At 44.7% G+C, this 23,842-nt stretch overlaps 1 protein-coding gene across 2 annotated transcripts in view; it reads right to left on the bottom strand.

The window, feature by feature from the left end:
* Positions 1–23,842, bottom strand: part of LOC144679216 (cadherin-12-like) — a 245,825-nt gene that overhangs the window by 66,163 nt on the left and 155,820 nt on the right. For both annotated transcript variants that reach the window (XM_078539654.1, XM_078539655.1), the window contains exon 8: positions 14,038–14,174. In XM_078539654.1, the coding sequence (XP_078395780.1) occupies positions 14,038–14,174 (137 nt within the window). The remainder of the gene's footprint in view (positions 1–14,037; positions 14,175–23,842) is intronic.

The following is a 23,842-nucleotide window of genomic DNA, read 5'->3' as shown; positions in this document are numbered from 1 at the left end:
CTTTGATTCCTTTGCCTAACAAGAATCCATCTACCACCACCTTATAAATATTCAATGACCCCACCTCCACTGCCTTCTGAGGCAGAGAGTTCCAAAGTCACACAACCCTCTGAGAGAAAATGTTCTCACCATCTCTGTCCTAAAAGGGCGACCCTTAATTTTAAAACAGTGCCCCCTGGTTCTGGACTCGCCCACAAGAGGAAACATCCTTTCCACGTCCACCTTGTCGAGACCCTTCAGGATCTTATACACTTTAATCAAGTCACCCCCTCACTCTTCTAAACCCCTACGGAAATAAACCCAGTCTGTCCAACCTTTCCTCATAAGACAACCAGCCCATTCCAGGTATCAGTCTGGAAAACTGTCGATGACAAGCCTCCAATTCATTTACATTCTTCCTTAAATAAGACCAAAACTGCACACAGTATTTGAGATGTGGTCTCACCAATACCCTGTATAACTTAAGCATAACATCCTTACTTTTATGTTTAATTCCTCTCGTAATAAAGGATAGCATTCCATTACTTGATTACTTGCTGTACCTGAATACTAACTTTTTGTGACTCATGCACGAGAAAACTTAGATCCCGCTGCACCTCAGAATTCTGCAGTTGTCCTCTGTTTAAGTAATACTCTGCTTTTTAATTATTCCTACTAAAGTGTACAACTTCACATTTTCCCACATTAAACTCCATTTGCCTGATTTTTGCCCACTCACTCAACCTACCTTATCAGTCTGCAACCTCCTTATGTCCTCTTCACACATACTTTCCTACCAATCTTTGTGCCATCTGAAAATTTAGTTACCATGCCTACACTCCTCTCATCTAAGTCATTGATATAAATTGTGAACAGTTGAGGCGCCAGCACAGACCCCTGGTGGAATCTGCTCGTCACATCCTATCAATCAAAAAAAAAGACCCATTTATGCATACTTTCTGTTTTCTGCCAGCCAGCCAATCTTCTATCCATATTTCTATCCATGCATTAGTGAAGCCAAGGTCAGGGCCATTCAGTAAAGTACTCTTTATACAGTGGCTCTTACTCCCTTGACTAAAAGTGGTCAGAGTGGCAAGTTTATTTACAAGTAGATCTCAATTATTACTCCGGAATTTTGTTTGATTGCAGTTGGAGTGCTCTATTCAAATAATGTCATTAGATCGTTAATGCCAACTTTTAATTTAATTCGTTCCCAGGATGTGTATTTACTGCCATCGCTAACTGTTCTGAAAAGATATTAAGGGAATTCCTCCTTGTTTCAATTTCCTACTTTGGTGATCCCACAATGGTATAAAGAATTCCTTGGTTTTGATCCAGTGATGATGAAAGAATGGCGATTCTTGCTCAAATATAGGATGTCGTGTGATTGGAGGGGATGGTATTCTCACAGTTGCTGCTTTTGTGCTTTTTCATTTGTCGTTGGCAGAGATCGAAGAGCCAGGGAATGCTATTGAAGTAACCTTCACGTATGGACTGGTTTTACAGTGATGTTGGCAGATATACAGGTTTATGTTAAACTCCTGTCACTTCTTAATCTGAGACCTTTAGGAGACCTGGCAAGTCAAGGATTTAATGATATCCCCATTTAACATAGTCACATTTTAAAAAGAGCTACAAAGTAACTTTCATTTAAATGATAAATCATTTTTAGAAGTTTCTCTGTGTATTATCACCACACCAGGCATTCATTGTGCCACCGCTGTCGGAAACTGTTTACTGTTAGGCCCATCGGAAACTCAAAAAGCATTTTCTACTCACCTGTGTTTTCAAATGCATTTCCTCCATTTAAGAAGAGTAAGAGATAATTCCATGTCATAATCGGGGAGGTGGTGGCGGCATAGTGGCAATGTTACTTGACTAGTAATCAGGAGGCCCAGCCTTACACTCTGGGGACATGGTTCAAATCTCACCACAGCAGTGGAGTTTAAATTCAATTAATAAGTCTGGAATTATGAGCCAGTCTCAGTAATGGTGACAATGAAAACATTGTTGAAAGGCCCTACTATCCTTTAGGGAAGGAATTCTGCTGTCCTACATCTGACTCCAGACCTGCAGCAGCAACACCACCTCCAACCCACTCAGTTGTAACAAAATGTGATAAAGAAAGGGAATTAAACCAGAGGGATCACCCAGCATTGATCTTGACACTGGAAATGACGACAACAAACCCAGCTGGGGGGGGGGGGCTTGTGCCAAAATTGGGAGAGCTGTCTTGCAGACTAGTCAAGTAACAGCCTGACATAGTCATACTCATCCCAACATTGACTCTGAATTCCATGAAGTCTCACAGCATCAAATCAAACATTGGCAAGGTAACCTCCTGCCCATTACCACATACCATATTTCCCCCTCATACCCTCACCCCCCTTTGCTGATGAATCAGTACTCCTCAATGTTACAAACCAGTTGGAAGAGGTGCTGGGGGTGGAGAGGATACAGGATGTACTTCAATGTTCATCACCAAGAGTGGCTCAGTAGCACCATTACTGGCTGAGTCCTAAAGGACATAGCTGCTTGGAACTCAAAGTGAGCATCAGTGAGCAGGTTATTGCTGAGTAACTGCCACTTGATAGCACTGTCGATGACATTTTCCATCACTTTGAGACTGACGGGACGGTAATTGGCTGGGTTGGATTTGTCCTCCTTTTTGTGGACAGGCCATACCTGGGCAATTTTCGACATTACCAGGTAGATGTCAGTAATGTAGGTGTACTGGGGCAGGGCTGTGGCTAGTTCTGGAGCACAAATACTATTACGATAATGCGGCCAGGGCATTAGCCTATGCAGTATCCAGAGCCTTCAGTCGTTTCTTGATATCACATAGAGTAGAATACAACAGAAGATGGTTGTGATTATTGGATGTTAATCATCTCAGTTCCAGAACATCGTTGCAGGAGTTCCTCAGGTTAGTGTCCTGGGCCCAGCCATCTTCAGCTGTTTTGTCAATGACCTTCCTCCCATCATAAGATCAGAAGTGGGGATGTTCACTGATGACTACAAAAGGATCAGCACCATTCGCAGCTCCTCAGATACTGAAGCAGGCCTTGTCTACATGCAGCCAGACCTGGCCAATATTAAGGCCTTGGCTGACAAGTGGCAAGTAACATTCATGCCACACAAGTGTCAGGCAATGACCTACAGAATACACTTTAAAGTGGATAAGTACATTGCAACATTAATGACTATAAAAAGATTTTGTAAATAATCTTAGTTCTAACAGAGAGTTCAGTGAATGAGACTTTAAAATACAATGCCACCATTAAAATTAGTTATGGATATCCATCAAATATTCAAAGTAATGTGTTACCTTAAATCCCCGAGTGATTCAGTTGATGAGCAGTTGGACACAAAATCTGTTTGCTTTAACATATTCAACCCCTCAACAGCTGGAGAAATATTGGTGGGCCATGAACACCCTCCTGCAATATCTCTGATTTTCTAAAGGGAAACTTGAACATTTATTTATTTATTATTCATTCATGGGATGTGGGCTTCGCTGGCTGGGCCAGCATTTATTGCCCATCCCTAGTTGCCCTTGAGAAGGTGGTGTTGAGCTGCCTTCTTGAACCACTGCAGTTCATGTGGTGTAGGTACACCCACAGCGCTGTTAGGGAGGGAGTTCCAGGATTTTGACCCAGCGACGGTGAAGGAACGGTGATATATTTCCAAGTCAGGATGGTGAGTGACTTGGAGGGGAACTTCCAGGTGGTGGTGTTTCCCATTTATCTGCTGCCCTTGTCCTTCTAGGTGGTAGTGGTCATGGGTTTGGAAGGTGCTGTTGAAGGAACCTTGATGAATTCCTGCAGTGCATCTTGTAGACGGTACACACTGCTGCTACTGTGCGACAGTGGTGGGGGGAGTGAATGTTTGTGGATGCGGTGCCAATCAATGGGCTGCCTTGTCCTGGCCGGTGTCGAATTTCATGAGGTGTTGTGGGAGCTGCACTTATCCAGGCAAGTGGGGAGTATTCCATCACGCTCCTGAGTGTTAAGGGAGTGCTCCCGAAATAGGGTAGTCCCCATTGGGGCTAGAGTTATAATCCACTTCACAGTTTGTTTTTAAAAAAGGCTCTAACCATGCAAAAAAAAAACCAGCAGTGCTATTAGGGAACATTCCTAATTTACTAACCATGTTAAAATGAAAATGCTGTATTAGAACATACTTTAAACGGGGAACACCTGCTGTGGAAAAACTCTGGAAAATTATCTTTGAGCCCCTCAGGCAACTGAAAGCAGTTCTGGAAATTAATTTGACGGTGAGTGCGTGAACTGTTAGAACAATTACTTTCTATTCAATGCAATCTCTTTCTGAGTGGCGCATCTCCCTCTGTGAGGTGAGCAGAGTGTTAGCACCCACCACAGTCAGCAGCAATGTATTCCAGAGGCTCCTTACCCTATTTCTAATTCCCCAGTCTCACTAAACAATTTTTTTCTCAACCACCCCCGGTAAAAATCTCTTTTCAGTATCCAGTGTGCTGGGTGCAAATTGTCTGCTGTGTTTACAACAAAAGCAAGATCAATTTGCCTTTATACAGTACCTTTAATTTATTAAAACATCTCAACATGCTTCACAAGGGTATTATAAAACAAAATATGTCGGCGAGTAACTTCAGGACATATTAGGATAGGGGGCCAAAAGCTTGGTCAAAAGACGCAGGCTTTGAAGGGTGCCTGAGCGAGGTAGAGGGATGGAGAGGTTTAGGAGGGTGATCAAGAGTTTAGGGCCCTGGCAGCTGAACACACGGCCACCAATGGTGGAGCGATGAAAATTGTGGATGATCAAGAGGCCAGAATTAGAGAAGCACAGATATCTCGGAGGGTTGTGGGACTACAGGAGATTACAGAGATAGCTGGGAGGATTGAGGCCATGGAAGAATTTTAAAATTGAGGTATTGCTAAACAGAGGTCCAATGTAGGACAGCTAGTGCAAGGTAGTGGAGGATTACCACGCACCACCCTCCCTCAGCTGATGAATCAGTGCTTCTCCATATTGAACAGCACTTGGAGGAAGCACTGAGGGCAGCAAGGGTGCAGAATGTACCCTGGGTGGGGGACTTCAATGTCCATCACCAAGAGTGGCTCAGTAGGACCACTACTGGCCAAGCTGGCCGAGTCCAAAACAACACAGCTGCCAGGCTGGGTCTGCAGCAGGTGGTGAGGGGACCAACAAGAGGGAAAAACATACTTGGCCTCATCCTCACCAACCTGCCTGCCGCAGGTGCAACTGTCCATTATAGTATCAGTAGGAGTGACAACCACACAGTCATTGTGGAGATTAAGTCCCACCTTCACATTGAGGATACCCTCCATCGTGTTGTGTGGCACTACCACCATGCTAAATGGGATAGATTTCGAACAGGTCTAGCAACTCAAGAATGGGCATCCATGAGGTGCTGTGGGACATCAGCAGCGCAGAATTGCATACAACCACAATCTGTAACCTCATGACCAGGCATATCCCCCACTCTACCATTACCATCAAACCAGGGGATCAACCCTGGTTCAGTGAAGAGTGCAGGAGGACATGCCAGGAGCAGCACCAGGCATACCTAAAAATGAGATGTCAACCTGGTGAAGCTATAACACAGGATTATTTGCATGCTAAACAGCATAAGCAGCAAGTGATAGACAGAGCTAAGCGATCCCACAACCAATGGATCAGATCTAAGCTCTGCAGTCCTGCCTCATCCAGTCATGAATGGTGGTGGACAATTAAACAGTTCACTGGAGGAGGAGGCTCCACAAATATCCTTATCCTCAATGATGGGGGAGCTCAGCACATCGGTGCAAAAGATAAGGCTGAAGGATTTGCTACAATCTTCAGCAAGAAGTGCCGAGTGTATGATCCATCTCGGCCTCCTCCAGAGGTCCCCAGCTTCACAGATGCCAGTCTTCAGCCAATTCAATTCACTCCACATGATATCTAGAAATGGCTGAAGGCACTGGTTACTGCAAAGGCTATGGGCCCTGACAACATTCATGCAAATGTACTAAAGACCTGTGCTTCAGAACTTGCTGTGCCTCTAGCTGAGCTGTTCCAGTACAGCTACAACACTGACATCTACTCAGCTATATGGAATATTGCCCATTATGTTCTGTACACAAAAAGCAGGACAAATCGAACCTGGCCAATTACTGCTCCATCAGTCTACTCTCCATCATCAGTAAAGTAATGGAAGGGGTCATCAACAGAGCTAGCAAGTGGCACTTACTTAGCAATAACCTACTCACTGATGCCCAGTTTGGGTTCTGCCAGGACCACTCAGTTCCTGACCTCATTACAGCCTTGGTTCAAACATGGACAAAAAAGCTGAACTCCCGAGGTGAGGTGAGAGTGACTGCCCTTGGCATCAAGGCAGCATTTGACCGAGTGTGGCATCAAGGAGCCCTAGCAAAACTGGAATCAATGGGAATCAGGGGAAAACTCTCCGCTGGTTGGAGTCATGCCTAACACAAAGGACAATGGTTGTGGTTGTTGGAGGTCAGTCACCTCAGCTCCAGGATACCGCTGCTGAAGTTCCTCAGGATAGTGTCCTCAGCCCAACCATCTTCAGCTGCTTCATCAATGACTTTTCTTCCATCGTAAGATCAGAAGTGGGGATGTTCATTGATGATTGCACAATGTTCAGCACCATTCATGACTCCTCAGTTACTAAAGCAGTCCATGTCCAAATGCAGCAAGACCTGGACAATATCCAGGCTTGGGCTGACAAGTGGCAAGTAACATTCACACCACACAAGTGCCAGGCAATGACCATCTCCAACAAGAGAGAATCTAACCATCGCCCTTGATGTTTAATGGCATTACCATCACTGAATCCCCCACCATTAATATCCTGGAGGTTACTGTTGACCAGAAACTGAACTAGGCTAGCCATATAAATACTGTGGCTATAAGAGCAGATCAGAGGCTAGGAATCCTATGATGAGTAACTCACCTCCTGACTTCGCAAAGCCTGTCCACTATCTAGAAAGCAGAAGCCAGGTGTGTGATGGAATATTCCCCACTTGCCTGGATGAGTGCAGTTCCCACAAGGAGCTTGACACCATCCAGGACAAAGCAGCCTGCTTGATTGGCACCACATCCACAAACATTCACTCCCTCCACCACCATTGCACAGTAGCAGCAGTGTGTATCATCTACAAGATGAATCCCCCACTATCAATATCCTGGGGGTTACCTTTGACCAGAAACTGAACTAGACAAGCCACCTAAATACTGTGGCTACAAGAGCAGTACAGAGGCTAGGAATCCAGTGATGAGGAACTCACCTCCTGACTCCCCAAAGCCTGTCCACCATCAACAAAGCACAAGCCAGGAGTGTGATGGAATGTTCCCCACAAGAAACTTGACACCATCCAGGACAAAGCAGCCCACTTGATTGGCACCGCATCCTCAAACATTCACTCCCTCCACCACCGATGCACAGTAGCAGCAGTGTGTACCATCTACAAGGTGTGCTGCAGGAATTCACCAAGGCTCCTTCGACAGCACCTTCCAAACCCACAACTACTACCATCTAGAAGGACAAGGACAGCAGCTAGATGGGAACATCACCACCTGGAAGTTCCCCTCCAAGCCACTCACCATCCTGACTTGGAAATATATCACTGTTCCTGCGCTGTTGCTGGGTCAAAATCCTGAAAATCCCTTCCTAACAGCACTGTGGGTGCACCTACACCACATGGACTGCAGCTGTTCAAGAAGGCAGCTCACCACCACCTTCTCAAGGGCAATTAGGGATGGGCAATAAATGCTGGTCTAGCCAGCAAAGCCTACATCCCGTGAGTGAATGAAAAAAAAAAGGTGACAGATGAACAGGATCTGCTGTGAGTTAGGACACAAGCAACAGAGTTTTGGGTTATCTCATGCTTATGGAAATTGAATATGGGAGGTTGGTGAGGAGTGCGATGGAATAGCTGAGTCTAGAGGTAATGGAGGCATGGCTGGGGGTTTCAGCAGCTGATGAGCTGAGGCAGGGGCAGAATCGGGCAACATTACAGAGTTGGAAATAGGCAGTCTTAGTGATATTTGGTCAGAACTTCATTTTGGTGAGGTACCACATCAAGTCTGTGAGTAGTTTGGTTGAAGCACAGATCCAAGGAAAGGGTTGGAAGTTGGAGTCAGTAGCTAGAAAATGGAGTTTCACCGAGGGACTGAAGTTAACGGTTATGATCTTCCCAAAATTGAATTGGGGGAAGTTTCTGATTATCCGGTGCTGCCTGTCAGACCGGTAATTGAAACACTGGATGGTGCTGAGGTACTGCTGGATATTGTCAGCACTTACAGAGTTCATTCCCTTTAAAAATTAATGCATCATTTTTGAAGTGGTTTTTCTGAAAGAGAGGGTTGTAGCAGACTGCCTTGGATCAGTTTATTCTTTTTCAGAACACCTACATTTCTCTCCTTGTTTCTATTATCACATCCCCCCACATATATACACATGGAGTACTTTTTGCAATTACTCATAAGTGGTTGGTTAAAAATATATATAAATTAAGCAAACATTTGCATAATTGATTTTATTTTTGATGGAATTAGCAATGTTATTTAATTTAGGTGAGTTATATGTTTCTTTTTATTTCCTGGTTCTCTGATTAAATGAAAATGCTATTCAGTTAGCACAACAAATGCTCTGACTAATGCTTTGAGGATATAATTAATCAAAATTAAGTGACCCAAATGTCTGGCAGAGGCTTGTATTCCAAAATCTCATTTAAGTATCAAAGCAGTAATATATCAATTCTTAAAACAACCTTCTATTTACAAATGGAACATGCAGTATAGATGCAAGACTCACATTTAGGCTAATGAACCCTACAGATACTATCGAGAACCCACGTTGTCCAATTTGCAAAGACATGAGAGAGATTACTCGCTTCTTGGTGATGAAATTCAACCCCTTGATGTCCATTTTCTAGGCAAAAATCTGGGGCGAAATACAGCAATCCCACAAGGCTAAGCCTCACACCCAGAGATATGTCCAATGTCATATTGAGGTGGCTTATATTTTGGTGTCTCTGGTGATTGCTGCAAAGAAGCTTTAAGCCCCTTGCTACTGTTAATGAAGAGACCCATCTCTTTGATGACCACGCTGCGAAATTTGGCAGGACAGACCAGGCCGTGCACCGGAAAGCACCACTCAGTTTCTTTGGTTCTTCTGCAGCCTGATCATCGACTTTCAAAGGGGCTACTGGAGGCGGCCAACACAACAGAAAGTGGGATAAATCTGATTAAGCCCATTATCAGGGTAATGCACAATAACCTCACGCCCAGTCCCGCTGGGGCAGGCAGGCGGCACCAAAGCGCCATGCTGTCTGCCCATCAATGTGATCTTGCCGTGCAGCTCAACGTGAAATGTGCTGCCAACTGGTTCTATGCTCAACAGGGGCCCAGGTGCGTTTGTGAATAACGCAACGTACAGCTCACCTGCACCTCTTAAAAAAAACCTGTCCCTCTTAAAGTAGCTCACACCAGCTGCTGTAACAGGGGAGGCGATGGTGTAGTGATACTGTCGCTAGACTAATAATCCAGAGGCCCAGAGTAATGCCCTGGGGACCTGTGTTTGAATCCCACCATAGCAGATGGTGGAATTTGAATTCAATAAAAAAAAATGGAAATAAAAGTTCGATGATGACCATGAAACCATTGCCGATTGTAGTAAAAACCCATCTGGTTCACTAATGTATTTTAGGGAAGGAAATCTACTCTCCTTACCTGGTCTGGCCTACATATGACCCACAGCAATGTGGTTGACTCTTAACTGCTCTCCTAACAAGGGCAATTAGGGATGGGTAATAAATGCTGGCCTAGACAGCGATGCCCAAATCCCAGGAATGAATTAAAAAAAGTAAGACTTTGATGGAAGGAAGAGGAATGCAAATGGAGCAGCAGGCTTGAGAGAGAGCTCCCAGATTCTTGGAAGCAGAGGTCAAAGCCTGGAAATTATGCCATGTGGGCCAAGCAGGAAATGGACAGAAACGATCCAATCAGCATTTTTGAAGTTTTGGGCTTCCCTGGAGCTGACACCAGCAGCACTAAGGAGCAGAATTTTATGGCCCAAATTTGTTGTTTTTAAACTTACCTCAATTTGCTGCCAGCCCGCCCAGAATCTACACGAGGGCTACTACCAGTGGCGCACTGGTGCACAGTGGCAAGTCGTCCCTAGATACTCAATTGGCATTGGCAGTTTGCCAGAATGGTGCTGATGAGGCCCAAAGTTCAATTTGAGATGAGCTTTGGGATCCCAGCTTTCCGAGTGCCTGCTGGAAATATATTGCCAATCTTATTCTCAGAAATCATAAGATCAGAATCAATGGGAGCAGGGGTAGATCATTCGACTCCTTGAGCCTGCTCCACCATTTATCATGACTGATCTGATTTTGGCCTTAACTCCACCTCCCTGCCTATCCACCTGTAACCCTGGACTGTCTTGTCAATCAAAAATCTGTCTCACTCAGCCTTGAATTTATTGGTTGACCAGCCTCCACTGCTTGCTACGAAAGAGAATTCCAAAGACTAACGATCCTCTGAAAGAAGAAAATCCTCCTCGTCTCTCTCTTAAATGGGAGACCCCTGATTTTTAAACTGTGCCCCCTAGTTCTTGGTTCCCACACAGGGGAAACATCCACTCAACATCTAAGCCTCTTCAGAACTCTAAGTGTTTCAATAAGATCACCTCTCATTCTTCTAAATTCCAAAGAGTGTAGGCCTAACCTGCTCAACCTTTCCCCATAAGTCAATCTCAGGAATCACCCTAGTGAATGTTTCTGAACTGCTTCCAATGCAAGTATCTCCCTCCTTAAATAAGGAGACCAAAACTGTACACAGTGCGGTATCGCCAATGCCCTGTACAGTTGTAGCAAGAATTCCCTACTTTTATACTCCAACCCCTTGCAATATAAACCAACATTCCATTTGCCTTCCCAATTACTTGCTGTACCTGCCTGCTAACATTTTGTGCTTCATGTACAAGGACACCTAGATCCCTCTGAATTGCAGTATTCTGCAGTCTCTCTCCATTTAAATAATATTCTGTTTTTCTATTTTTCCTGCCAAAGAGCACAACTTCACATTTTCCCACATTATACCCCATCTCCCAAATTTTTGCCCACTTACCTAGCCTTTCGATGTCCCTTTGCCAGACTCTTTGTATCCCCCTTAAACTCCCTTTTCCTATCTTTGTATCGTCAGTAAATCTGGCTACAATACAGCCGGTCTCTTCATTTGGGTCATTAACAGTTGAGGGCCCAGCATTGATTCCTGTGGCACTCCATTCGTTACAGTTTTCCAGAAAATGACCCATTATCCCAATTATCTGTTTCCTGTTAGTTCGCCAATCCTTAATCCGTGTTAACGTATCAGCCCCAACACCACGAGTTCTTATCTTTTGCAGTAACCTTTTATGTGGCACCTTATCGAATGCCTTTGGAAATTAAGATACAAAATAATGCCTGAAGTAATCTTGCTACCCACACCCAACCCACCTCCACCCCTTGTTTCCTCATTGGAGATATTGTGGCTCTGAAAATCTCTTTAAATGCCATATATTGTTACTTTAAATTCTTACAGATGATGTATGTCAGGCACTGATATTGTGCGTACTGTATCATCAGTAATCAGTAAGGCAGTAATTGACTTTTATCTAACAGCAAGGGGTGGAATCTTGTGCCCTCCCCCATGGGGAGTTCAGTGTCAGCGGGCATTTATTTGGGCAGGAGTGTGGTGGATAGGGACCCTGCCATCTTCCTGCCTCCATCTTGATTAAATCCATGACAGGCCTTCTCACCCCATCACCAATTGAAACCCTTAAGTAGCCTATGATTGGCCAGCAGCTTGGGTCCTTGATCCCAGGGAAGGCCCACCACTGGCCTGTTAAGTACCAGAGTGGCACAAGATGCGCTGGACCTTCCTGAGAGAAATGATAAGGGACTCTTTAAATGCGATTATTTATTTCCTTCTGGATTATTTGATGAAATGTGTATTAGGTGGAGTTGCCAATACTTGTCCCTGATTCAATGCCTCTGCATGGATTTGCTCTGCTCTTTTTGTGGAATATTCTCCAGCTATGTATCCCACTCCGCTTCATCGGTTTCCCCAACTGCGGGTTCATACTTGTTTCTCCCCATTCCACTCATTCCAATATCCAGGAATCATTTCCCTCTATCCGGAATTCTTTAAAAAAAAGCACCTCTGTCAGATCCCACTCCAGGAATTAAGAGAAAAGTCAAGGCTGACACTCGAATGTACTACTCGGGGACTGGGCGCTGCATTGTCAAACCGAGGCCCCATTTAACATCTCAAAAAGACATAAAAGATCAATTGTGCTATTTTGAAAAAGAGCAGGGAACTTATCTCTTGTGTCCTGGCCAATATTTATCTTTTAATCAACATCACAAAAAAATAGATTGTCTGGTTATCATCACACTGCTGTTTTTGGGAGCTTGCTGTGTGTAAATTGATTGCTGTGTTTCTTGCATTACAACAATGACTATGCTTCAAAAGTAGTTAATTGGCCGTAAAGCACTTCAAGATATCTAGTGGCTGTGACTGTCGGGTGGGTGTTGGTTACGGAAGTGTCCCTTAAAGGAGTCTTTGGAGTCTTTAGCAGGTTAACTGTAAGTCCTTATTAACGGCTAGAACTATTTACGCATATACAATAAAGGGTACAGGCTAGGAGCTGTCTCCATGTCTAGGTCTATACACATCTCTGCTCAGCACTGAGCTCTGGGTATGGATTATTTGCCTTTTTACATCACGGTGTGGGCGGTACTGCACTCAGTCCCACATTAACCCTGTGTGTGCCAGACCCTCATACCACAGTGAAAATGTATAAATACGACTCCTTATCCTTTTCTGCCTCCATAATCCACCAGAAAAAACCCTCTCTTCAAATGCACCTACAGTATTGATGGCTTCCCTACCCCTGGCATTTCGGGTCCAACTCATTCCTTTGTAGAATATTCTGCTATTCTGCAATGTTCTTTTATTGGAAGTGTTCAATATGGACAAGGTTTAGCTGTATGGTCATATTAATAGTTATCTACATGGGACCCAAATGGTAATGATATGATTAAGCTTCTCAATATTAATTTAATTTAAAATAACTTTACAAGTAAAACACTGCTAAAATAATTTATTAACATTCAAATACAAACATACAAACATACATATTAGAAACAGGAGCCGGCCACTCACCCCCTTGAGCTGCTCCACCATTCAATAAAATCATTGCTGATCTGATTGTAACCTCAACCCCACATTCTTGTCTGTCCCCGATAACCTTTTATTCCCTTGTTAATCAAGAATCTATCTAGTTCTGCCTTAAAAATATTCAAAGACTCTGCTTCCACTGCCTTTCGAGGAAGAGAGTTCCAAAGACTCACTCCCCTCTGAGAGAAAATATTTCTCCTCATCTCTGTCATAAATGAGCGACCCCTTATTTTTAAAAAAAGTGACCCCTAGATCTCGAACCTCCCAAAAGAGGAAACATCCTCTCCACATCCACCCCGTCAAGACCCCTCAGGATCTTAAACATTTCGATAAAAGCATCAATGGGCAATCGGTGATACTGTTCTTCCAATCTGTACCTGAAATCATAAAGCTTAGCTGTTGCCACGGGGCATCATGCTGAACCACATACAAATACACTGTGCTTAACATTTCAGCACACCAAATAAAAATTAAAACCGTTTTAAAAAGTGTTCTGAAATGCTGTCCGATCGCATGAGTTCAAGAAAGATTTTACATTGCCGATGTGCCATTGAGTTTCAGGCTAACTTGAACAAGAAATTCAATTCTAAAAACTAATGTAATTTTGAGCGCAATTTGTGCCAGATCGCCCAATGTGGAAACTCAAGTCCATGGTTACACATCCAAATAGAATTCAATGGAGGCAGTCATCTTAAGAAAAGTTGCTTTATTCTGAGACTGGATGCTCAGTGGATGATATGCATTATTTCTGTAGGGCCCTCATTTCCCGTTAAATTTGCTGGGAGTTTGCTCACCCACGTGTGTCTGACTGTATGTGGTACTTACTGACTTTCCTTGCTAGAACAGAGATGTTGTACTGGGAAACATCCTCTCTGTCCAGAACATCGTTGGTTGCAATTGTTCCATCAACCTCATTGATGGTGAAGTATCTCTCCTCATCAGTGCTCTCATCAATTGAGTACCTGGGATGTCAAAAAAAAAGAGATTTTGTATAAACCATTTCGTATACACCATGGTGTTAAGTATAATTTATGTGAACTATTTTAGTATGATCTTGTCTCCGGTGGATCTAATGATTTCATTCAAATGAAATGACAGGGGAAAATAGTTCAATTTGCTGATGGCTTTGGATAGGCAGTTGTTGAATCTATTCAGACGAGACTGAGATTGATAGATTTTTGGACACTAAGGAAATCAAGGGGATATGGGGAAGGGGGAAGGAAGTTTGGTGATCAACCACGATCTTATGGAATGGCAGAGCATGTTCAAGGAGCTGAAAGGTCTACTCCGGTTCCTAGTTCTTATGTAATATTCTTCTCAGCGGTTTGATTTTTTAAAAAACCACAGAACACTTGGCATTATTTTCAGCTTTATTCATCAGTTCTAATGCAAATCAACCGGCAGAATTAAAGATGTAAAAAAAATAGACTCATGAGTATCCATCAACCTAATGGCTTCAACACTTGTCAGAAAATTATCATTGAAAAATGAACAGCCTTCAATCTGAGGCATTGACTGACAGTGGTGGAAATGGCTGCTGTACAAATTTGTGAAGTGCAAATATATCACTGTTTACATAACCTCCAAACTGGAATAAGAGCAAAAACTGAAAAAAAAACCCCAATGACAGCACAAGAATAGCTCTCATTATCAGCCTATGGCATATGAAAATACATTTAAAAAAATAAAATCACTGGCACTGGAAAGCCTGAAGGTGGAAAGCAAATCTTGAAAGGGGAAACTTGGTGATTCATACATGAATGATTGGGCTGTTTCTTCCTGAACAATTTAATATTCTAACATTAGAAATGACTAGTTGTGATTATTTTTCAGAACTTGCATACTTTATAACTGAAGTGAACTCTAAAAAAAGATGACCTTGAGACTCAGTGGGCGCACTCATATTGACACAGTGGGCGGAATCGTCCCAGATTTGCACTAAGTGCGGTAGTGGGCGAGTAAAATGTCATTATACCCAATTGCAGATTTTCACGCCGTATCGTCCCAAACTTACCAAATTACTTATGCATTCCTGGGAAACACGCCATTTTGATGACGGGCGGGCTCCAATTCGCCTGCCATACCGTCACCTCATCGCTTCATCATGCCAGGCACCACATTAATAGTACAGCTGTGCTCAGTGCTTCCAGCCCAGGACTGCAGCAGAGAAGACATGACCCTCAAGCGCCTTTTGGACTCCATGGAGGCCTACTATGATGTCCTCGACCCACACTCTGACTGCAGGATGGGCAGCTACATTACACCTCCAGCTTGGTAGGCGATGGCAGTGGTGATCAGTGCCAATGCTGCACAGAAGAGGTTGGCCATCCAATGCAGATAGAGGATGAATGATCTCCTCTGTGCAGCCAGGGTATGGCAACCATCTCATCACTCTAAACTCACACACTCACAAACCCATCGCACATTCACTGGCATCTCACTCACTGCCAGCTCAAGGGGCATCACCACTCATTCTCTCACACACACCCTCACATCACCATCTGGCCTCATCTCCTCTGGAGACTGCCTCCTCAGCCCTCACCATCTTGAGGCTACTTGCACAGATCAACATGTACCCCCACCCACACCCTGGGATACCCTCTTTCCTCAGTACAGCCTTCACCCTGCTGCCTCTTCCCTTGCTTGAGGCCACTTCTCCCCCTTCCCCAAACAAGCCCTAGCCCTGCAGCCATTGAAAAGCCATCCACATATGGCTGCAGATCTGGTAGGTAGAGACCTGCCTGTGAGCTCTTATAAAAGTTATGTGTTGCTGTCTGTGAAGCCTGGCGCTGATGACTGCGAGTGCTGCCCGAAGCAAGGTAGGAAACCTTGAAGTCCCGAGCAAAGTGCAGCCCGCCAAGTGCACGCCTTATATATGTGTGTTTTCCCGCCGATATGGGTGGACGATCCGGCGGGGGTGGGGGGGTGATGATTCCGGCTGGCTGGCCTTATAATGATATGTTGATGCATCGCAATGAGGTTCCTGACATCTGATGGCGGGAAATACGGCCCACTCCCACTGTCGGTGGGCTGAGCGGACGATCGCAAACTGGTTTCACAACATCGTGAAACTGATTTTTGGCCTTCTCGCCATATTGTCCACTCACACCACCGAATATTCCCAATACCGGCAGGTATGGAAAATCCCGACCAGTGTTACAGAGAGTATTACAGTAATACAGAGTTAACAAACTCAGCTAACAAACATGCAACTTTCAAAAGGCATTCAGCATGCAAAAGAGTTCATGTGCTGTGAGTCTGAGTTTTAATTTCTATAAAGGCAGGAGGTGTGATCAACATGATCCAGCATTGACAAAGGAGGATCAGACTCTCAAGAACTGAAGTGAAGAACCTAAGGAATAAAGCAAACTGGTGGAGTAGGGGACAGGCTGCTGATTCGCTATTGCCTGTTTCACACTGCCATTCAAAACACATTTAACCACATGAATTTCAACTACAAATCCTAAACAGTGACATTCCAATTGAAACCCAAGTCCTTCAGCACAATCGCAGCAACAGCAAAGTGGTAACTATGACGATGTATGTAACTATTAAACTATATAATGTCATGGGCTCTGAAGACGAGTCATGCGGACTCGAAACGTTAACTCTGGCCAGGATTTCCTGGTCGGCGAGCGGGGGGGGTGGGGGTGGGGGAGACGTTGCGTAAAATGACGCGGGATGACATTGGGCGGAATTCCCGACGTCACCGTGCCTCATTTCAATTTTCAGTTTGGCGGGGGCTCAGCCGAATCAGCTGTGCGCCCGCTGACCTGTCAACCACCAATTGAGGCCATTGACAGAGTATTTAAAGTAATTAATGGACCTGCCCGTCTTACCTTAAGGTTGTCGGGCAGGCCGGGAGCCCTGGCGGGAATTAGAAAAAGCATCAAACCTCATCCACGGGCGAGATGAGATTTCTTGTAGCTTTTTAAAAAATGTAATTAAACTGTATTTAAAAATGATGGGACAGTGTCACATGAGGGGACATGTCAGGGAAATTTTTTTTTCTATTTTTAAGATATTTTATTGTGGAGCCGATCTCCCTGAGACAGCACTTAGCCTCAGGGGGATGAGTGTGTGCGCATGCGCGAAAGAGCGCACCCCCAGCTGAGGGAATCCCCCCACCCCCGCACAGGGAGCACATAGCGCTTTCGTGCAGATGTCACGCTGGGCAGGCCTTAATTGGCCAGCCCATGCAAAATGGCGGCGCACCCCCGATCGGGGGCGCCAATCGGAGGCACGTCTCCACACACCTCCACGCGCCCGCTCTTAAACTTCCCCACCAACAGTGGGAGGGTGGGGGTGGGGAATTCTGCTCTCTGTTTCTCTCTCCACAGGCGCTGTCAGACCTGTTGGGTTTTTCCAGCATTTTCTGTTTTAATTTCAGATTTCCAGCACCAGCAGCATTTTGCTTTTAAGATTAATGGATGTTGAATAAGGGATTGAACGTTGATTATTGAGCATTGGATTAAAATGTGGCAAGGAGGGAGGAGACATATAAGTTGAGGACCATTTCTCAGATGGTTAAGGTAGATGGTTCTATCTGAGATTGCTTCTGTTCACTTGCAAACATCAATAATTTGGATATAGAGTTAGAGGAAGTGATGTGCAAATTTACAGATCATTCTAAAATTGGGGGATAGTAAGTAATTTTGAAGACCAAAGGGTGCAGCAAATAGTATTGATAAGATGGTTGAATGGTTAACAGAGTGGAAGAAGGAACTTAATGTCAGCAAGGTGGGTACATTTTGTTCTTTTTCAAATAATACATGTAATTATTCTTGGAATAGAGGAAGTCTGGGTGATGTTGGAAAAGCAGGGGGACTGAGCCTTCAATTCTGTAAGACAAAAACAGCACCCAAACTGAATCAGGCCATATATAAAAAAAAATGAATGGAATGCTGGGCTTTTATCGCAAGAGTCAGGGAATGTCAGGCAATGATATAATAATCAGTCAACCTTAGAAAGATCACTGCTGGTGTAGTGTGTGAAATATCATTAAAAAATAATGTTGCGGCAACAGTAAATGTGCAGTTTAGATTCAGTAAGTTGTTGCCTGCTTTGCGGTGAAACAAATATGGAAAATGACTTGAAAGAATAGGGCAGCTTTTTGGTAAAATATGAATGGTTTGATAGATGTTTTTAAAATAATTAACTGATTGATAACACCACATCGGAAGCGAACATTTCCAGTGATTAAGGAACCTTGGACAAGGGATCATCTACATATTAAATTAAGTGCCAGAGACTTAGGACAGACAACAGGCTCTTTTTTGCCTTTTTTTTTAATAAACACAGACTTTGGAATGCATTACTGGAATTAGTGATTGAAGCGATGTCTATGTGACATAGTGATTTAAAGTAGGGGATTGAAGGGCTATGTGAATGGACTGTACACATGGGAATTGGATGCTGCTGAGGTGGAGGACAGACTCCAATGTGGACCGGTTCTGCTGAAGAACCTATTTCTGTAACTGTAACTCTTAACAACACTACCAAAGTATGATCTGCACATGAGCAAAGTTGTTGCATACGCTGGTCGATGGCCAATGTAATCAAAACTGCGCTGACACCCTTGTTTTCCTATACCCATTCTGCCGTGTGCATGATGCTGTTAGCATGCCCACAACATAATTACTGTGTGATTCCATGTAATTCTCCTTCTAGCTACAGAGCCAGAGCAGGGAGACTGCAGGGCCCGATACAATTAATTATAGTCTGTAACAGAGATAGGTGGTGGGGTGCGCAATTAACCTAAGGGCAGCTGGATTGTCTGCACTTTGCTTACAATATTGACAAAACCCTGTACTTTTTATATTGCACTTAATGATAAGAGATGGATATATCTCACTGGAAACTTGTATTCTATCCCTCCGTGTTGGTCTGTGTAAAGTAAACCAGCTTGCTGCTTTATAATTGTACCTCCTCTCAGTGGAATGGTCTTCAGTCTACCTTCCAAAAAGACAGGGTAATGCGGTGGCATGTTGTATGTGACCAAAGTACCTAATACTTATAACCAGATGAATAGACTGAATAGCTTTCCTCTTTCAAACTTATCTTGTGATCACGCTAAATCCTCAGTGAATTGACAAAGTGTCCGTAGGATAGAATACATACCAACCAGAATGTCACTGAACAATATCCTAATCTTATCCGAAAGGTGGGTTTTCATGGACAGGTTGAGATGAAGAGATGATTTGAGGAAGACTGCATCAGTGACAACAACAATTTGTATTTATATAGCACCTTTATCATACCAAAACATCCCAGGGTTTTTCAAAGGAGTATTCTAAAACAAAATGTGACACTCCACCATTAGAAAGAGATGTGAGGGCAGAGGGCCAAAGGCTTGGGCCGGGATTTTCTGTGCCTGCTGGCGTCGGGCACGGTGCTCGGTGCTATGAGCGGACAATGTGGCACGATCGGTTTCACAATGGCATGAAACCAGTTCACAATTGTCCGCTCAACTTGCCAATGACAGGCCGTGTTTCCCGGCATTGGACAGTGGTGACCTCATTGTAATATAACATTATTGGGCCTGTCCACTGGAATTGACCCCCCTTCCCTCCTCACCCGGCCCCCGCCCCCACCCGCCCACCACCCCAGCTGGACCATCCGCCCACATCAACGAGAAGATACCACCGTGTTTCAGAACAGCACATAAGCGACATGCACCTGGCGGGCTATTCCTTGCTCGGGACTTCAAGGTTTGTTTGCCTACCTGTCTTCGGTCAGCACTCACAGTCATCAGCGCCAGGCTTCGCAGACAGCACCACATCAGTTTCAGGGGGGCACATGGCAGGTCTCTACCTATCAGATCAGGCATATGTGGGTGGCCTTTCAATTGCTACAGGGCTAGGGCTTGCTTGGCAAAGAGGGGGAAGTGGCCTCAGGCAAGGGAAGAGGCTGCAGGACGAGGGATGTACTGGGGGATGGGGGTCTCCCAGGGTGTGTGGGAGGCAGCTGTTGATTTGTGCAAGTGGCCTCAAGATGGTGCGAGCTGAGGAGGCAGTCTCCAGAGGAGATGAGGCCAGATGGACATGTGAGGGTGTGTGTGTGAGAGTGAGTGGTGATGTCCCTTGAGCTGGCAGTGAGTGAGATGCCAGTGAATGTGTGATGGGCTTGTGAGTGTGTGAGTTTAGAGTGATGAGATGGTTGCCTTACCCTGGCAGCACGGATAAGATCGTTCATCCTCTCTCTGCATTGGATGGCCAACCTCTTCTGTGCCGCATTGGCATTGATCACCACTACCTCTGCCCCCCCAAGCCTGGCTGGTCTTGCTGCTGCCCATCCTGCGGCCAGATAGGGGAAAGAGAGCATTGTGGCTGGCCTCCATGCCATCCAAAAGGTGTTCCAGTGACTCGCCACTAAGCCTGGGGGCTGCAGTCTTTTTGCCTATCATGGACAGTAGTCGTGGGCTGGAAGCACTGAGGTGTCTGCACACGGCTGGACTCTAAATATGGCACCTGGCTTGGTGAAGTGGTGAGGTGATGGCACAGCGAGCAAATGTCAGCCCGCCCCGCCAACGAAACAGCGTGTTTCCTGGGAATGCATAACTAATGCGGCAGGTTTGGGATGATATGGCGTGAAAGCCCGCCATGGTGGCCGGTGTGTATAACATCGTTTTACCTGCCCACTACCGCAATTAGTGCAAATCTGGGACGATTCTGCCCTTGGTCAAAGAGGTAGGTTTTCAGAATAGAATCATAGAACATTTACGGCACAGGAAGAGGCCACTTGGCCCATCATGTCTGCGTCTGTGGGAAAAGAAGCCATTGCGGATGATTCACTGATGAGAATGATGACATCCTGCGATTACTGGGCCCTGTGACATTGTAGGATAAATGTATAATTGACCCCTACAAGTGTATAAAGTCTCTGCTCTGCTGGGCTAACCTCTCCCTCCTGCACATCCTGGTTAAAGTGTTACAAGAGATGAAAGGATAATCTCCGTGCACTTTCTCTGATCCTTCTTTATCTAAGTTGTCCCCTAGAGGATTCCTCCCTATAGAAGATTATGATCCCTTTGTCTGACACTGACCCTGACTTATGGTGCATTGTCATCACTTTTTAGCCTTCGATTATTTCTTTTGAAATGTGAAACACGCAAAACTGATTAACTGACATCCAGGTGACGCTATTTGATCCCTGCACCTACACTCAGTGTCTGACTCAAATTCCTGAAGCTTCAGGTGCTGGATGGTACATATGCAACTCCCAGCCGCCAGCAAACATCAGGTTTAAAGGACATTGGTTACTGAAAATGCAATGCGGAGGGAGTGAAGATAATTCATAAATTATGTTAATTTCACTACTGTTGAAGGAAGCAGTCAGGATCCTTGAATTAATATTGATTATTCAGACTTATCAACATCCCACAAATACTTATGACTGTTCCCCACGGTTGCTTTAATTAGTCATGAACAGATGGATAATTATACTGATTTTTTTTTTGTGCAGAATAGGACAATACTTGAAGGGCTTCAAAATGCAGGAGCTTTCTTGGTATCTAGCATTGGGTTAATTCACTTATAGATGCAGCTCAGCTGAAAAGATCAACACAGAATGAAAGATGCCAAAAAATAACAGTTGGTAAAAATATGGAAAGTTGACTGAGAACAGGATAAGTGATATACAAGAAAGGCACATCAGGGTATTTTTTATAAGAAATCAAAACGGATGTCTTAGAAATTATTAAAGGAGGAAATTTTAAGGACAATCTATCGAGTGGAAAGGGCAATGTGTTGAGGTAATATAGTTTCATATAATTTGTGCATTGTTAGATGTTTCATCATTAAAAATAACCAAACAAACTTGAAGTGACAAAACTAAGGGCAGAATTATCCCTCCGTTGGGGGGGAAGTTCAGGAGCCAGCACGTGGAGGTGCGCCTCCGATCGGCGCCCCCGATCAGGGGCGCACCGCCATTTTATGTGGGCTGGCCAATTACGGCCCACCCAGCGTGATGTCTGCAAGGAAGCGCAATGCGCTCCCTGTGCGGACGGGGGGATTCCCTCAGCCGGGAGTGCTCTCTTTCGCGCCTGCGCACACACTCATCCCCCTGAGGCTAAGTGCTGCCTCAGGGAGATCGGCTCCACAATAAAAAATGTTAAAAACAGAGAAACAAAAAATCCCTGACATGTCCCCATCATGTGACACTGTCACATGAGTTGGGACATGTCCATCACTTTTAGTTACACTTTTATTAAATTTTTAAAAACCTACATGAAACCTCATCCTGCCAGTGGATGAGGTTTGATGCTTTTTCTAATGCCCGCCAGGGCTCCCGGCCTGCCCATCAACCTTAAGATTGGATGGGCAGGTCCACTAATTACATTAATGACTTTGTCAATGACCTCAATTGGCCATTGACAGGTCGACGGGTGCACAGCTGATTCGACTGCACGCCCGCCTACCCGAAAATTGAAATGGGGCGCGGTGACGTCGGGAGTTCCGCCCCAGGCCATCCCACGGCATTTTACGTGTCGGCGAACGGGCCCCACTCCCCCGCTCACCGACTGGAAAATCCTGGCTCAAAGGTTGGAATTAATGGTCTGAATCTTCTGTGGAGTGGCAATCACTGTCAGAATGTGGGCATGAAAGTGTTAATAAACCTGACAACTTATACAATGTGGTGGGTTAATTGTCAGTAAATGAAGAGAATGACGTCTGTAACTTAACCACTGGCTGTTGCAATATAGAAGATAGAACAAGATCAGAATGAAATTGTCCGAGTGGATCTTGCCCAATATTTGCTATTACAGATCTTGATATTTTGATTTTTTTTTGTAGTTTGTTTCTTTGATTCAGATTTTTGGAACAATTTACGTACTGGTTTTCCATGTAAAAGACATACCAACATCACCATCCGGAATTTCCCCTCCAATTCACTCACCATCCTGACTGGGAAATATACATCGTTCCTTCACTGTCGCTGGGTCAAAATCCTGGAACTCCCTCCCTAACAGCACTGTGGGTGTACCTACACCACATGGACTGCTGCGGTTCAAGAAGGCAGCTCACCACCACCTTCTCAGGGGCAACTAGGGATGGGCAATAAACACTGGCACAGCCAGCGAAGCCCAGATCCCATGAATGAATTTTAAAAATTGGTATTCGAGATTGAACAATGTATTTTCAGTATAACACAAAATGGTTGCTTGGTGGACCGAGAGTTGACAGGAAGGGGGTTAGGTTGTGGACAGACAACAACCAGAGGAGAGAGAACATCCCCACAAAAAGAAAGAACATGCCCAGGCAGGTAGACAGAAACTAGTTAAGCTGCATCTACACACACACAGAACCCTGGAACAATGGACCAGTCCAGCGGTTTGAATGCTGCAATCAGGATACAGGCAGTTGTGATGACCCCAAGGACCCATCATCTCATTGGGGTGTAACTTGAGGCTGAAAGCATTGTTCCAATGAGAAAGCGACATCACTATAAATGTAGTCCGCAGATCTGACAGAAGGTTATAAGAACCGGATGTGCAAGAGACTTGTGGCTGCAGTCGGGAGAAAGAATAGCCTGGTCAGCTATCAACGTGAGTTACAGCACAGGACTGTTTGACCACCCAATCTGTCCTGTCAAGAAACCAAGCAACTCGGTTGTGAGTATACATCAGCAG

The sequence above is a fragment of the Cetorhinus maximus genome, chromosome 3 (assembly GCF_964194155.1).
Source record: "Cetorhinus maximus chromosome 3, sCetMax3.hap1.1, whole genome shotgun sequence".
Classification (NCBI taxonomy): domain Eukaryota; kingdom Metazoa; phylum Chordata; class Chondrichthyes; order Lamniformes; family Cetorhinidae; genus Cetorhinus; species Cetorhinus maximus.
Note: the sequence above shows the minus strand (reverse complement) of the source record. Positions and strands in the feature narration are given on the sequence as shown.